The following is a 14,867-nucleotide window of genomic DNA, read 5'->3' on the forward strand; positions in this document are numbered from 1 at the left end:
GTAGTTTGCTTTGTGCACAATAAGGCAGCCAAAATGTCTCCCATCTAGTCTATTCAAGACCTCTCTTATCTGACAATAAATAAAAGCGCCTCGCACCCTCTGACCCATCTCCTCTCAATTCCACCTCGGTGCTTAGACTTCCCTCTAAATCAAGAGTGCGTGAAAATAGAATACAAGAGAGGCAATACACAACCGTCATGGAGAATAAACAATGTTGAAATATAGAAGTGGAGAAAATCAAAGGGAAGCAAATGAGTCCTGTGGAGGGAGATGTGCTCTCTCTCTCTCTTTCTCTCCTCACCTGCAATCCATTTCCCCTTCACTTTCTCGATAGCAGAAGTCTTTAGAGAGCGCCACTCACTTCTCACCTCTATTGTATCTTACATTATCAGAGGTCTACAGCCTCCTACTGTGAACATTTCTTATCTGGCCTGACATGCTCTATCTCCCGAGGATAGTTCACAGAGCATACTTAACACACACACAAAGGTGCGCGCACGCACACACACACACACACCAAAACAACAATCGCTTATAATCTGGTATAACGGGTGTAACTCCCGACAGAACGTACAATAAAAAGCAGCGTTGGAACTAGTTGCGACAGAGTTATTTTCAGCAGCAAAAAGCTTTTTGGTAGCCAAGCTACGTTCGTGATCGCATCATGTAACAGAAGTTATTTTTCACTTTTAAACCTTAAATGCCTATCTTCCATTTGACAGGATGGCTTCGAGATGTTTGAAAGTGGAGTGGGATGGAAAGCATTTTATTCTATTGTACTGTATTCTTCTTACAAGTATCTGGTTGGTGAAGCTTCATTTGATGGTGAATAACTCGGAGCTTAGCTCACATAGACACCAAAGATATTAATTGCGTTGCCAGTCAATGAGTTGATTCCAAAATTTAAAAGAAAATAAATACAATTGGGAAAGAAGAGCATACCTGTCACTATATGCGGCTGCAGCAGTAGCAGCTGGCTGGGCATATCTGTAAGCTGCATAGCCACCCTGAACAAAGAAACAGCATCATTCCACTTTTAGAAATAAAATAACAGATATGACTTTAGTCATTCGATTCCACGCGACAGATATTATTAGAGCTCGTGTTCATTGAAGAGTGTAAAAACAGATCTACTCACGTAAATTTCTGCACCGTAAAATCCATCTTGGTAGACCACACTGCTAACAAAACATACACACAAAAAATACATAAGATTTTTGTTTTCAATCAAATATTTATTACCTTTTGTGGGAAAAAAAGAATAATTTGCTTTTCAGCTTTTAATGAATATGATTTTGCAAAACACAGATTATAGATTTCCATTCTAGGACTGCAGTGTATTCCGCAATCACTCCTGACTCTTTTTCATTAAAAAAAAAAAAAAAAAAACTCACTTACAGACACCTTGAAGAACTGTTGAGCTTGGCTGAATTATCCAGACCTGATAAGGTAATTACTTTGCAATGCTGATAATCATAAAATGGGAGACATTTTTCATAGTCACTTTTAAAGTGGACTCTGTTCTTTTTCTTCATGTGTACAGTATTTTACATTTATCCATCCATTCATCTCTCAAATACGTATATATATATATAAAATATTGAAAACACTTAATAGCAAACTACTTAACAGCATTTTTGCAACACACCACCACTCGGTCTCGCTCTGACTGAGGTGGGCCCCTTGGAGTGTGCAGGGCAGGTCATAGCAGTTCATTCGCAGCTGAATAAAGAGTGACATCTTTGAAAAAAAAAAACGGAATCAAAGAGCAATTTTCCGCTCTATTAGAAAGTGGCCTTTTTGTTTTCCACTCACTGCAAGTGTGCAGTGGAAATGTGTGTGTAAAATTGAATACTTTTGAATTCCATTTCTTCACCACGTGAACGTATGCATGTCACTCACGCTCCGTAGGCTGGGATGGGCGGAGGGGGTGGTGCGGCGCGGAACGTGTTATAGACAGCTCGGCCCCTCCCTCTCAAATGGGCCCCTCTATAGGCCACTGCTGCTCCTGTGGTAGGGTAAGGAAACCCTGTGACTGAAATCAAAGTACAGACAAAAATAACATTTTCAAAATGGATGCTGAGGGTGTGACATACGTATGTGAATAGAATATGACGATGAGCTATGGCTCGTGCACGCTACAGTGGTGCTGGAACAACCTATGAATCACCAGCCTGTGCGACAGACCCATAAAATAAAAAATGCAAAAAACAACCAGATAGATTTGAATTGAGAACAAAAAAAAAAAAAGAAACCACAACAAATCAAACCTGCCTAAGTAAAAGGCAGCCAGCAGACCATAGAAACAAATGCATGGATTTGTAGTTCACAATTATAAATATTCACAGTTAAACTTTACTCTACCGTCCGCCTGCGGATGAGCTATGTTGATATTTACGCATCTTTTAGATTGAATTAACATGAAGCTGAAGATGATTGTAGGCTGAGCTTGATCAATGATGACGCACAACAGACATATATTCAATCCAGCGTGTGTTAAAAGCCTTAAGAGCTTTTCTATGTGATTTTATTTATCTTGCATTTTCGTTTATTTGTTCTCCTCAGGAGTGCTGTACTGCCAAACAACTGCCATACAATAACTCAAATCAAACTAAAAAATGGTTAATCATCTTTATTTTTCTATTTTTATCATTTATTGTATTATTACTATACACATATGTTATATTATTATATATCATTGCCTCTATGTACAATATTTCCCTTCCTTGCATGCAAATGAACAACCTGGCTAAGGCTATGGGCTCTATATCGGAGTCTAAATCCGCTCGCGGCCATTTTCACAGATGCACGCAGTTAAAAATGGACATTTTGCACCGTTGTGGACGTGAACACAGCTGACTTAATTCACCGCCGAGCAAAAAGCCCTGTTGACGATCATTCACAAAGTTCGCACTCTGTTGTCACATTTAGGAAGGAAAGGGTACGTAAAAGAAGTCAGATCGAATTGCTGTGCGGAGTTTGGAGTTTGTGTGTATGCCCAAACGCTATATTCCATAGTTAGTGAAAAGGTGCGCCCGCCCGCCCGCCCGCATGCGTGTGGAGGTCATCTGTCATTCTTCTGAATGGGATTTGCGCACAATAAACCTGTAGCCAAGCCTAGCAATGGAGATGGAGTGCACTGTCAAGGCGGCCAGGATTTATGGAGGCCGATTCAGCTGATGGGTGCTGGGAAAAGGCGTCTGATAAAGGGTGATTAATCGTCCTTACGTCCTGCTTTACATCCTGCTTTGCCCCCGCCCCCAAACTAGATTAAATGCAGTCATAATTATTCCACAAGATATCCTGATCCCACCTACTTTCCCTTTTTTCCTATTAACAGCCCCATCTTTAAACACCTTCCGCTGTTCCGACCGAGATGATTTGCTGCAACTTTTTCAAGTGTGTCTTAGTTGATGTTTTATTTATTTCTTTACACTTGAGTTTTGCAGTCTAAAATAGCCTGAGGTGAAGACTCTGTGCAGGGCAGTGGGGTTCTTCCACAACAAAATCAGTCAGTCAGACCTTGCTTTTGTGCCCCAGGATGCAGTCGTGATGGAACGGCAAACATCTGGAAAATACCTGATTGATTAAAAGATATGCCCGAAAACTTTTGGATTTTAAACACCCGCTGTATATCAATATAAAGTGGAACTCCGCACATCCAAAGATGATTAAATCCTGAATTTCAACGGAGATTTATTTCACTTTATACAGTAGATATCATTCATCTCGGCCGACATTGCTGAAGTCAGCTGATAACTGTGATAAGCAGAGAGACATTTTGGCCCATATTGACTAAGCTTATAACATGGATGAAATATTTGATCTCTCTCCCCTGTTTAATTGTCATTTATTGGCACTTGTAAATATAGATACAAATCTATCTGCGGTTAACTCATAGTGGCTGATAATATCGGCATAAAAGGCTCGCTGGGTTTGATTGATGAGTGGAAGGAGGAATTAAAAAAAAAAAAAAAAGGAAACTGAAGAGGGCACGAATGGTTTTCCTCTGAAATTCTGTCTATTCGGTTTGCCTTTGTCCTGGGAGGGAAGGAAGCATATGGTGTCATTTAGGCTTGGCAAACTTTAGTGGTGCGGCACATTAGCATCTTATCAATTAGCAAGCCAGACTGGATATGTGTATGACGTGGTGGATCCATAGAACACCCCGTTTAGAGACTGTTTCAATTTGAACATTTCCCGTTTTAAGGCTACAGCTATTTTACCAGAGCTCGAAAAAGTCAAGTCTCATTTCCATAAAATGCAATGAGAGCTAAATCAAGAGCCACATAACATTCTCACATGAGCCTCTTTCCAGTTTATACACTGTAATCTTGAAAGTCAAACAAAACATTCCTGATTTGTGCAGATCTGGGAACAAAGGTAGTCATAAAATCTCAAACCCAGCTGCTAAATCTACTTTACATTTCTGCTTCAGTTCAACTTGAACAGATTGTTCCACGATGTGCTTGTCATTTGTGTGGAATTAGGGGGGACTCAATGAAAGATTACCCTGTTTGTACTGGGAGCAGGTCATCTCTTCATGCTCTGTTGCTTGTTTGGGTTGGTGGATTAGGGGATGGATGTACACTACTGGGACGGGGGCAGAAAAGTAGCGAGGAGGGAGGGAGGGAGGGAGGGAGTGGTGAGAAATAAAAAAGATGGATGGCGTCTCTCTGTCAGAACAGTTATTTAGAGGGGTGCTGTAAAGCTGTCTGGAAATGAACAGATTTCAGACTAATGAGCAAAAAGAAGTACAGTTATGCGAGCGAGCGAGCAGTCTCAGCGCATGAAACCGAGCCGCACTTAGGCAAATAAGTTGGTGCAGCCACACATGGGCCTCCATGGAAATGGCTCATCAGTCCAGTGCATATTGTCAGACATGGAGATACAGAATATAAAATCCATTCGTAGTGCTCTTAAATAAATCAAATGGTTTCTCTGAGCTTTTTTGTACCTGCGTAAAATTCAGGACCATAGACAGCTCCAACCACTGGATTCAGCTTCCAGCCTACAAAAAAACACACAGTGACAATTGTCTTCTGAGATTTGGGGTTCCAATATTAATAATAATAATAATAATTGAAAAAATAAAACAAATATACATTGTTTAAAATGCAAAACACTGCATGAATAATAAAAACAACAGTTTAAGTTTCTTATCAAGAAGTCACTAGACTAGAAAAGGGAGGAATTTAATGGATCAGCGCACATCAAAAGATTGAATTGTGTCTTGCATTTATATTTGAAGATAGAATTTATAGTTAATACTGCTCATGGTACTCAAATTACTTTTACACCAAGCTTATTCATATAGTCTGACAATAAGCAGTATATAAAAACGTTTTCCATATGTATTTGCTATTTGTGTGATATTTCAAACTAAATTCTCTATTACAGATTTGGAATCCTCTATGACAAATGTGCCTTTCATCTAAATATGATGTCTATTTAACTTTTGTTTCCTTTCTATTCCAAAAGTGAATTTACTTGGTTGCCCTTCCCTTTGAGGTGTGCTGGTTTGTGTTTGCAACCATTAAACATCACCTGGCACTAATTCCAAAAAATAAATGAGCAAAGATCCAAATAAAGGTTACATCTTACCGTTTGTGTAAGGGTTTGCCACTTTTTTGTTGGTCATTACTCTTGCTGTGGCATTATTGACCTGTCAGCAGGCAGGCATAAGTTAGTATTAGGCAAAGCTGGACACACGGAATATATCACATCATAACCATGCTGTATTGTTCAAGTCAAGCAACATGCAGTAAGATTTTCTATACAATCTTTTAAATAAAAAAAAGATGCACAATGTGTAAAAAAAACAAGATGACTGTATAGTAAATGTATCGTCAAATAAACCAATCGAAAAAAATAATATTTGAATACAATCCAAAATCATTCACAAGCTACATTCTTGAGAAATTCCCATTGGAATAAAAAATATACACACACGTGTCCATCTGTCAACAAACCTACTGTAATCCAAATATTGTGTAGAGCAACCATTTTCAAATCAATTAAAAAAAGGCGAACCAAATGATGATCTTCCCCTCATTTCAAAATAGGTCTTGGACTAGAAAATGCTATCAAATGGTGCCAGTTCAATATTTTGATATTCCACATGGCTTTGGCTTGAAGGCAAATCAGCAAATAGGTGCGTTTCATAGATTCCAAAAAACAAGGCCGGCAGCAAGGTGAATTTAAGAAGACCCAAAGACACAAACAGATGTGAGAGCTTCCCCTAACACTTCCGATTCCATCACTTCATTTTGCACTTCTGATGCCCCCTCAAATTTATCACGGTTGAATCTACAATAGCAACTATTTGAAATCTCAGCAAATCAGTGTTGGAAAGAAGCAAGCCCAAATCAGAAGAAAATGGGACCATGAACCGCTTTTGACAAAATTTGTTTTCAGCACTTTTGCATGAATAGTTTTTCCACATGTGCCTTCAGGGCCCATGCATTTTTTGGATTGCCCACCAGGAGAGGAGTCTGTTGATATGACCACAGCTTGTTGAACTTCAATTTCCTTTTTAACTCCCAAACAACCAAACGGATGTGATTGCGTGCGCATGCACCCACCCACAAACACACATGCCACAATTTGTCACCATCAAAGTAGTAATTGATTGTTTGTGTCAAAACACGGGCGGGGCAAACACTCAAACGTCGCCGAACGGCTCGGCTCTTTCTCTGTCTTTGTCACAAACACTTACAGATCAGATCAGATCAGATCAGGCTTCAGCATGCAGCGTTCAAGGTGCAGCAGGCAGGTGGAAGACACGAGATGAATGGAAGAGAGGGGAGGTATTGCAGGAAACTTCAGGCAGAAGGAAAAAGGAAAGACAGAGTCAGGGGTGGGAGGAGGGAGGGGAGGAAGAAGAGGGCAGAAGGCAAAAACAGAGAGGGGGGGAAAAAGACAGGCACCTCGATTTTGCGGCCCTCTACGATTGTACCATTTAGTTTCTCCCGTGCGCGATCAGCATCTGCGGTCGTTTCAAATGTTACAAACCCAAAGCCCTGCAGTCGCCAGGAAGTGAGGTCACACAAAAACAAAAATGGACAGAAGTCAGGAAAAAGAAAAGGAGAGGGGAAAAAGACAGAGATGAGAGTTCTGGAGGTTAGGAAATGGAACTTGGAAGTTGGCAGAATCAAACACGAGCCACACAGCTATGTCGGGAAACTAAACAGCATCAATTCGTGTGTGACGCTTTTGTCTTTTTCATTCCCCACTGCAAATACATTTACAGAAATCATTGGACCCAGAAGAATTAGACAAACCAGTGAGCACACCCTCAAGCAGTACAGCTTGTGTGTGTTCCTCCGCTGGCCACAGAAGCAGATACTGAAGTTCGGTAAAGTCGGGGATAGAAATCCAAAGATACTAATTGCTAATCAGCACTATCTGTATTTCCATTATTGCTAAATTGATGCAAATCTGATAGCGCTCATTTCCACTCTGGGCCACCTTATGCACATTATTATTTTTCTCTTCTTGGATAGGCTCCATCTTTGTGCATGCTAGCGGTTATCTCCTGCTGCTATAGGTCGGGGAGCTAACTAGGCAAGACAGTGTGTGTTTGCATACTGTGAGCCAGCCGCCTGATGTCAGCATTAAGATAAGAGGATGCGGTTGAGCGTAGGTCTCGATATATGGCAGGCGGCAAACGTGTAAAAGCTGCCTGAAGGCAATTGGAACTGATAACTTTATAATTACCCTTAGACAGAGTGAACGAAAGAAAGAAAGAAAGCACCGTGAAGACAGAGGAGCAATTGTGGGAGAGAAAATGCGGACAGGGGATACAGACCAAAGTCAGAGGAAAAAAATACTGTATACCGCACACCTTTCTTTGTGTTGCCTTACCTTGGAGCCTCGTTCATTAAAGATAATTTCCACATCCAAAATCTTGCCAAATTGCTGTTGACAACAAAAAGGAGAGAAAACAGGATCATTCGAATGCCAGCTAATCTTGCTCATCAAATACAACATGAAATGCCCAAAACGTTGCATAGCTTTTCCCTAAAAAACTTTTCTTCATTAAATTGTCGAGTATGCAAGTCAAGTTTTCAATTGTCTCCATTCTCAAACTTCTCTTGACCTGACAATTAGATTATTAAAACAGCCATTTAAGCTTAGTGCCATTTAATGCTGTGTTTGCTCTGTTGTGGCGATAAAGACGAGCGTATATGGCCATGTGTGTGTATTGGCGCGGAAGGCTATATGCTGTTAATGAACATTAGCAAGGCAGATGCTATAGCTGTGGAACGTATTGGCACACACCACTGATCTTAATGATGCCCATCATCTTATGTTTTTTTTCCCCCTCTTTAGATAAAACACAATTAAGAGTGCAAGTGTCTCAAATTTTCTCTTAGACAAGAAAACGCTTTCTTTTGGACTCATCATGTTTGGCTGGACTTATTGGAGATGTCTATCAAATGTACACTACTCTGTCGAATGTAACCGGGCAATTGCTCCCAGCGCTGACTCCATACAATGTAAGCGCTCGAAAGATGATTTGGAAATGAGAGCAAGCCCCCGCCCGCTAAAAAGGATGAATTTATAGACAGCTAGCTCTCTGCGAGCAAATATTGATTCATTCTTGCTGCTAAGACAAAAGAGATGAAATCAAAAGAAGTTACCTGCATGGTTAAATTCCCAAACCCCAGAAAGAGCACAAAAAATAGTGTTCTCATTATGGAAAGTACATAGAGGTGTCAACATGAATGGACGAATCGACCAAAAGAAATGATGAAAATAATCGCCTTGTAGTTTAACAAATCTAAACAAGAAGAGTGGAGCTCCACTTATAGGTTCCTGTTGCCAGGCAGTATAGTAATGCTCAGCCTTGCATTCTGCATAACTAGACCTTGAATCAGTTTATTTTAATAAGTAAATAAATAAAGATGGCGCAGACAACAGAGCAAAGGCGAGGTCACATCTGCAAATGAAGCCATGCCTAGCAACAATCATTTTACTCGCAACAATTACTTATTTGCAGTGATTTGGTTCCATTCTGAGCAAATGTTTTCTACATGAAAAAATCGTTCAATCCCTTTCCGTGTTGTGTAAGTGTGCGGCACGCACACTCTGGGATGCGGGGGGGGGGACTAGCCCCAGTGAGAGAGCGACCTATCCACAGACCAGTGAACAAGCAATTTTGTTGGGCTAGTGCTGTTTTCTCTCTGCTCACACAATCTGGCCTTTACTTCCTCCCAGTGGAAAGCTGCATTTGGAGCGTGTACATGTGTCGCACAACCTCGGTGATTCATGTTGCTTAATTTAGTGTAAAATAGAAAGTGACACATTCCAACAGTTTTGGAAACCATTTGGGGATACTGGATGCGTTTTTTCAGGTTCTGTTTAGGAAATCATGAGCAACCTAAATGCTTTATGAGCAGACATAAACACCAAAGCTAAATAGTGGCTAACTACTCGATAAAAATATGACTATTCTAAAATTCTACTCGAGAATAAAATACTCAAATTGATGTTGAAAATAGGAATGAGTGCTATATGATAAATAATCTGGACAGACGTTTATGCCACTTGAGTGAACATCATCTGGAGTTTGTCATCCAAACAGCAGGTTTCCCCAATTGTAATTTATATATATGTCAGCCACATTTAAGTGCAACGCTGCAGTGTGGAGCTATACTTCTCCATCAATGTCCTCAAGTTATTGTTGCTTCGATGTGCGTGCCAGATGGAGTTAGTGAAGCACTGCAGCACAATTAGAAGGCATTTATCTGGATCTTAAAGCTGTCGGCTTTTGTTTTCAGGGCGACCTTTTCTTCTATTTTCAAAACCATATCTTTACATTAGATGAAAATATGACCTAGTTTATTTACTTCGTGTTGTCGTATTCCTTTGTTAGCGATGTGATTAGAAAGGTTAGATTAGAACGACCAGAGGTGGACATTTGATCATATGTCAAATGATGTATGATCTAAATACAGTTTGGTATGGACTTTTTTTTTCTTGACTCCAACTTCTCTTATTTATCCGGGGCTCGGGACCAGCACAGAGTTGGGCCAGCTTGTCCCCCTAAGGGGCTAGCTCCCAAGCTTTTATGACAGTGGTAGGTCAGAAAGAAGCAAGGACTGAAAAGTGATGCAACATCAGTGCCACTGTTTACAGTCGGGATAGTTTCATATCGCCGTGGACTGTTACAGCTCCAACACAAAGACCTTCCAGCCTTGCTGGAGTTTGCAAAGAGTTCTGAAGGAAAGTTTTATGGTGGGAGAAGAAACCATTGCACTCTTGGCCATAATAACCGACCGGTACAAAGTGTTAGATGTGGTGGGAGCAGCTACACTGTATTATTCTGTATCCTCCTCATCCTTGTGTCACGTCCCATTCAGTGGTACCCGCCCGCCCGCCCCTCAGCAAATACACAATGCACAGGTTTGATCTTTGCACTCTGCTAAGTGCAGAGTGAAAAGGGCTTGAGTCATTTGTCTTGCGCTGACCCCAATGACTCTGTCTGAGTGTCTGCCTATACTAGTTGGATTGAGAGAGTGGTAGGGGGAGAAAGGGGAAGGGAGAGAGAGAGAGACGGTAGACAAGCATAACTTGTATCATTACTTTTTAGTAGGTTGTTTTTACTGCCCAAATTTCACTTTGATTATGTGAATAAAAAGCAAAACATTTGAAAATTAATGTCTGCAGCAAGTTATTGATGTCTATAAACCTTCACCTGCATTGATTTGATGATACATAAAGCAATATTATTCATCACTAACCCTTACTTGTCGAGACAAACTAATTGTCTGAATCGACTCAAACATACTGTTTGCACTTGGGGGGGGGGGGGGGGGGGGGGTCTTACCCGCCCCAACAGCTTCACTCATTGCAAAAACTATTTTCTATGACTCCAATGATATGTTGATGCAAATTAGCCAATTTTGATTATAATTACACCTTGCTTCCTCAGATGTAGAGAAAGCCAGAATGGAACCTAATTGCAAAGGCAAATGAGAGGGGAGCAAGAGATATTAAAAAGAATTCCCGTGCTGAGAATGCCGCGTTACCTGGAATGCTGGAAAGCTCTTGAACAGGTGATTAGGCAGGTGTAGGTGTCATTAAAATACCATTACCACGGTATCCCACCCCTCACACACACCACACGTATAGTGACTGTGCATTGAGTATCTAATGAGTCATTTAGGGCACCCTACCTCTGGGAGTGTGACAGTAAGGACCCTCTTGCGGTTGGCTCACTAAATGCCTGTTTATTAATTAAACAGAGCCAATACTCAAGGGGACGGGCGGTCCTGCATCTTAACTTGTCAGGTTTCGCCCTTGTGTGAAGCTGAATTTACAGTAGGCCAGAGACTTTCAAGCAATTAAGGAATTGTCGAAAATGATGACATGCAAAGATCTGGTTGTGTGGAATTATTTATGAAGATCTCATTTATTTGGAGAATTGGGAAATTAAATGAGTGGAGTGATAATGCCAATAATCAGTTTGCCATTCAAATGTCTTCTTCATCCCTAGCCCTGTAATAGCTTCCCAATGGTCTTTAGCTCATTATGAATGAGCTCAAACGTGTTTAATGATTAAGATTGTGTTTTTGTTGATGCTGTGTGTTTTTGTGAATTGAAGTGCTTTTGCAGGTTATGCTGACTTTATTGTTGACGATCCATAAAGGTCTCGGGATTCGCCTTTGATTGAACTTGTTTATATGGCTTCGTTTAATGCTCTCATAATGCTTTTCTATTACAACTTTGGCTGAGATGACTCAGAATTCCATTTGCCGTAATGCCCAGTTATTGCCTTTGTTTGCATGGTGGCGGTAGTCTAGTGGAACTGTAATAGATTTGTGTCTGCTGCTCACACATCCCAATTTAAGTGAAAGGAAGTTCTTCAGTTCTTCTGAAATCTATGGTAGTGAGGAGTAAGCCCAGACACATTTTACAGTAATTGCTTCTGCCTTCAGCTCAGGAAAAATAACACATTCAGGAACAATCCAATTGCCGCTTTTCCATTGCACGCTACTGACTTGTCTTGGCTCAGCTTTACTCGCTTCAGTTCGGGGCTGGTTGTTTGGTCTATTATTCGAGGGAAGCGTGAAAACAACGGCACCGTGAACACATTGGTCAGGACTAGACGCGTTAACCAATAACAACCGAGCGGACGTGTTTTGAAGTCAAAGGGCCCATGGCAGACATTTTACTGGTAATTTAAATGTGGTGTTCAACAGGACTGGCTCAGACTGTCTGTCTCTTTTGATCCTCCTTTCCCATTCTCCTTTCCCTTTCGCCCAGTCTGATGCCATCATCGGTTAATTGTAGCGCAGCGTTCGTTCAGTGCCTGCCTCAGAGAATTCGCTAAGTGACTGGAGACAGTTGGGAGAAAATATAGAGTCCCAGCACAGTTGAAGAATACACAAATCCAAATGCACACAGACAGACACTCCAGCAGCCCTAGCTGATGCTGTCACCCTGTATACACCTAATGAGGATAAACTCCCTTTTAACCCTGCTGAAGAATCCCATTAATTGTGTCTCTACTGACGGGCCCTTCCATTCCCGTGCCTTCTCCCAACATCAACAGCTCTGAGGCCTGGGAAGTGCCGGTGGAACTCACAGGAGCAGATGTTTCAGTCCATTTGTGTAACAGGAAGGTAGGAGACGCATAACTCCGACCCGCTATTAAATATTCATTTCCGTGCTGGGTTTGCTTGCGTGTTTGCGCTATGCGCATGCCGAAAACAGAGGTACAAACTCCTGTGCTATATTCAGGCAGCGCTATAAACATCCCGAGCGCAAAAATATATGCATTAGCGAAACACGCCGAGTGACGTGGCTCGTACAGTGTCTGGAGTTCAGCAACAGGTTCTTTAACGACTGTCGGGCACAAGTACGAGTACAGCCTGTCCTTAAATAGTTCTTCACAAAATGTTTCTTTTGCATGTGTAAAGACAAGTGGAGCATACAATAGGCTAGCTAGCTACCACTCTGACTTTCAGAGGACCACTTAAGTACAGACACGCGAGATAAAACATTTATAAAGCTAGCCTAATTTGGGTTAAGGGGCATGCAAAGGTTAGGCTGTGAATAATTTAGTTTTATGACCAGAGTCTTGCAACCTACTAATTCGGGGAGGGGACGCAACTTACATTCTTTATGTTGAATGTTAGCCTTTGTGTTTCACTTTTTCCTTTCGGCTTGTCTCATTGGACTGTACATTAATTATGCTTCAAAAATATTTCTTTTATTATGCTTTCATTTGTTTGAAATAGAGCGGTATCTACATTTATTTATTTATTCATTCACGATTTATTTATTTAGGAGCTGGAATGGATTAATGGCATGTCAATTTATTGGCTTTTTGTCTCAAGTCTAGACTGTATGTGTCCTGAGATATACCCAGCTAGCTAAGTCAGCTGCCTGCTATAGGCTCCAGTTACAGGCGACCCTAGTAGGGACAAGCGGTATAGAAAACAGGTCGATTCAAAGGATATTTGCATCAAGCCTAATCCCGGTGCTCTTTCAACATCAGAATGTCGCAATCAATTCCAAAACAATCCTACATCTTACCCCAAACATTTGTCGGAGGTCAGGGTCCCGGAAACGGAAAGGTATGTTGGAGACATGTAATCTTTTAGGCTGCTGCTTCTCTGAAGAGTCACTTGGCTGCAGGTGAAGATGCTGCGAACCGTCCGTCTGCGCAACGTCATCTACCTGCTGCAAAGAAGCACACAGAATGCCAAAGGTCAACGAATAAGATCTGAATCTGCCGACTCACAAACTGATGCTGCTTTTCTGGCATATCATGCGCTGGTGTGACTATTCCAGTGAAAACACTTAACCGAACATAGTTGGTCCATCAGAAATCACAAAGCAAGGCAAGTGAGAACATGCAATGCATTCAGACTGCCTGTGTTACAACCCCCCCCCCCCCCCGAGTAGCAACCATCCAGAACAATGTGTGACGAGAGAAAGTGAAACTGGTTTGGACAAACTCTGGTAGAAACTTAGAAACTCAATGGAAGGATTTGCAAACTGGCACAAAGCAACATCAGAGTTAGAGCGTATTGACCAACAAAGTTCACCCTGGTAATTGGTGAAATAGAGTCAGCATTAAGATTCTGAGGAAGTGAGGAAAAACTCAGGTGAGATGAAGCCACATTGGCCCCGGGTCATTTGTTTCCAACATCCTTGACAAGTATTTGTTTCTTAAGTATTTGGAGAAAGGGATTTCGTGTCGAACTCTCACATCCATTCCTCTGCTGTTCTTAATCAGTACAATCCATAGTCAATTGTCAAGCTGAAAGCCAAATCAAAGCAAAACTGCGGCTCTAATTAAATAAAGCCTGGGGTTCTTCAGACAATGTTGTGCCTGCTCAGTTTCTTAAAGATTTCTGGGACAGCGTTAATTGAAGCAACCTTGCTGGAGAAGCTTTGCTACTGGTGTGTTGGTGCATTTTAAACAAGATGTGGGCCAGCCCGTGCATAAAAACAAACAAATAAAAACACAACTTGGAAAGCTCCCCTTACTTTTAAAATGGTTTGGAACGTACATCCTTCAGCCTACTAATTCTCCTCACAGCTTCTCAGATAAATATTAGTTGTCAATCTTTGGTTTATTGCTTAGTCTCCTGGTGTACGTTATTAGTTTTGAATGATGTTGTAACCATTTCATTTCAAAAGGTACAGGGGACCAAAAGATAGATTTCCACTCATATGTTGCTTTATTCCTTGTTTCTTCCCTCTTGGCCGCTTTCAAAAATGTGGAAGCAAAGAAATCCAAACAACATGAGGATGAAGGCAAAAGGAAGCGCGGAAGAATAAGGGCAAAACTCCAAGATGGAGAGATGATGTCAGCTTATCCGGCTTCCAATCAATGAGAGAGAAGT

At 41.2% G+C, this 14,867-nt stretch overlaps 1 protein-coding gene across 9 annotated transcripts in view; it reads right to left on the minus strand.

Moving 5' to 3' along the window:
• LOC125991623 (RNA binding protein fox-1 homolog 3) overlaps positions 1-14,867 on the minus strand; it is a 159,186-nt gene that overhangs the window by 14,734 nt on the left and 129,585 nt on the right. For 5 of the 9 annotated variants that reach the window (XM_049759705.1, XM_049759710.2, XM_049759708.1 and 2 more), the window contains 8 exons: positions 13,549-13,695; positions 7,867-7,920; positions 6,930-7,022; positions 5,605-5,665; positions 4,958-5,011; positions 1,903-2,035; positions 1,139-1,181; positions 943-1,007 (listed from right to left, as the gene is read on the minus strand). In XM_049759705.1, the coding sequence (XP_049615662.1) occupies positions 943-1,007; positions 1,139-1,181; positions 1,903-2,035; positions 4,958-5,011; positions 5,605-5,665; positions 6,930-7,022; positions 7,867-7,920; positions 13,549-13,695 (650 nt within the window). The remainder of the gene's footprint in view (positions 1-942; positions 1,008-1,138; positions 1,182-1,902; positions 2,036-4,957; positions 5,012-5,604; positions 5,666-6,929; positions 7,023-7,866; positions 7,921-13,548; positions 13,696-14,867) is intronic. The other 4 variants (XM_068649423.1, XM_049759707.1, XM_049759709.1 and 1 more) reach the window with 2 other exon arrangements.

This window comes from Syngnathus scovelli, chromosome 21 (assembly GCF_024217435.2).
Source record: "Syngnathus scovelli strain Florida chromosome 21, RoL_Ssco_1.2, whole genome shotgun sequence".
In the NCBI taxonomy this organism is placed as follows: domain Eukaryota; kingdom Metazoa; phylum Chordata; class Actinopteri; order Syngnathiformes; family Syngnathidae; genus Syngnathus; species Syngnathus scovelli.